The sequence below is a fragment of the Pyrgilauda ruficollis genome, unplaced genomic scaffold, assembly GCF_017590135.1.
Source record: "Pyrgilauda ruficollis isolate IOZ18807 unplaced genomic scaffold, ASM1759013v1 scaffold3151, whole genome shotgun sequence".
Taxonomy (NCBI): Eukaryota; Metazoa; Chordata; class Aves; order Passeriformes; family Passeridae; genus Pyrgilauda; species Pyrgilauda ruficollis.
The window spans coordinates 366-1,492 of NW_024524547.1; the positions used below are offsets into that span (position 1 = coordinate 366).

General features: G+C 55.6%; 1 gene segment (V, D, J or C); it reads left to right on the forward strand.

Moving 5' to 3' along the window:
* Positions 1-263: 263 nt before the first annotated feature.
* On the forward strand, positions 264-782 carry LOC121357153 (the record flags this gene model as incomplete). The annotated part of the segment is given in 2 exon segments: positions 264-302; positions 381-782. Coding segments are annotated over 2 exon segments (441 nt in total), but the record flags the coding sequence as incomplete, so codon positions are not given.
* Between the last annotated feature and the right edge of the window lie 345 nt (positions 783-1,127).

The window sequence follows — 1,127 nt, forward strand, 5'->3', positions numbered from 1 at the left end:
CTTTGATGACCTTGAGTTGACCCCAAGTTGGGTTTTGGGGTCTTGAGTTGGATTTTGGGGTCTTCAAGATCTTTCAGTTGGGTTTGGGGGTCTTGGATTGACCAAATTTGGGGTTTTGGGGTCTTCAAGATCCTCCAGTTGACCCCAAGTTGGGTTTGGGGTCTCCAGTTGGGTTTCGGGTCTCGCTTTGACCAAATTTTGGGTTTTTTGGGGTCTCCCCGACCCAACTTTGTCCCCCCCAACCCTCGGTGGCCTCTCCGTAGGCTCCGCCCCCGCCACGCCCACCACGGCGTCCACCCCAGGTAGGTCCTGGCCCCGCCCCCAAAATTTGCATTCGGGGAGGGGGCGGAGCCTCCAAACTCCACCCCCCATCTCCGTAGGCTCCGCCCCCCGGCGCGAACCCAGAGCTTCCCAACCCAACCCAACCCAACTCAACCTCGACTTCCGCCCCCCCGCAGCCCCCAGCTCCGCCCCCATCTCCGTCTTCGCCCTGCCGCCGTCGCCCTCCGACCTCTACATCTCGCAGTCTCCCAAACTTCTCTGCCTGGTCACCAGCCTGCCCAGCGACGAGGGCCTGGTCATCACCTGGAGCCGGGTGGGCGGCGGCCATCTTGGCCAGCCCCTCCCCCTCCGGCTGAGCCACCACTTCAACGGGACCTTCACGGCCGCCAGCGAGCTGCCGGTGACCACCGGCGACTGGGAGGGCGGCGCCGCCTTCGTCTGCCGGGTGGGGCACGCCGAGCTGCCGGCGCCGCTGGAGAGGAGGGTGGAGAGGCGGCAAGGTAAGGGTTAAAGGGATTTTGGGGGGGGGCGTGGCTCGAAAAATCCCCCCAAAAAATTCGGCAAAAATCCGGCGAAATTTGGGGGTTTTAAGCGAAATTTTGGGGGTTTTTTTACGGAATTTTTTCTTTTTTTTTGGTGAGATTTTCGACTTTTTTTTCATGGAATTTTCCTCCTTTTTTTCATGGAATTTTCCTCTTTTTTTTCGTGAGATTTTCCACTTTTTTTTACGGAATTTTTCCCTTTTTTCGTGAGATTTTCCTTTTTTTTTTTTCACGAAATTTTCCCATTTTTTGGTGATATTTTCCACTTTTTTCCCACTAAATTTTCCCTTTTTTTCACGGAAT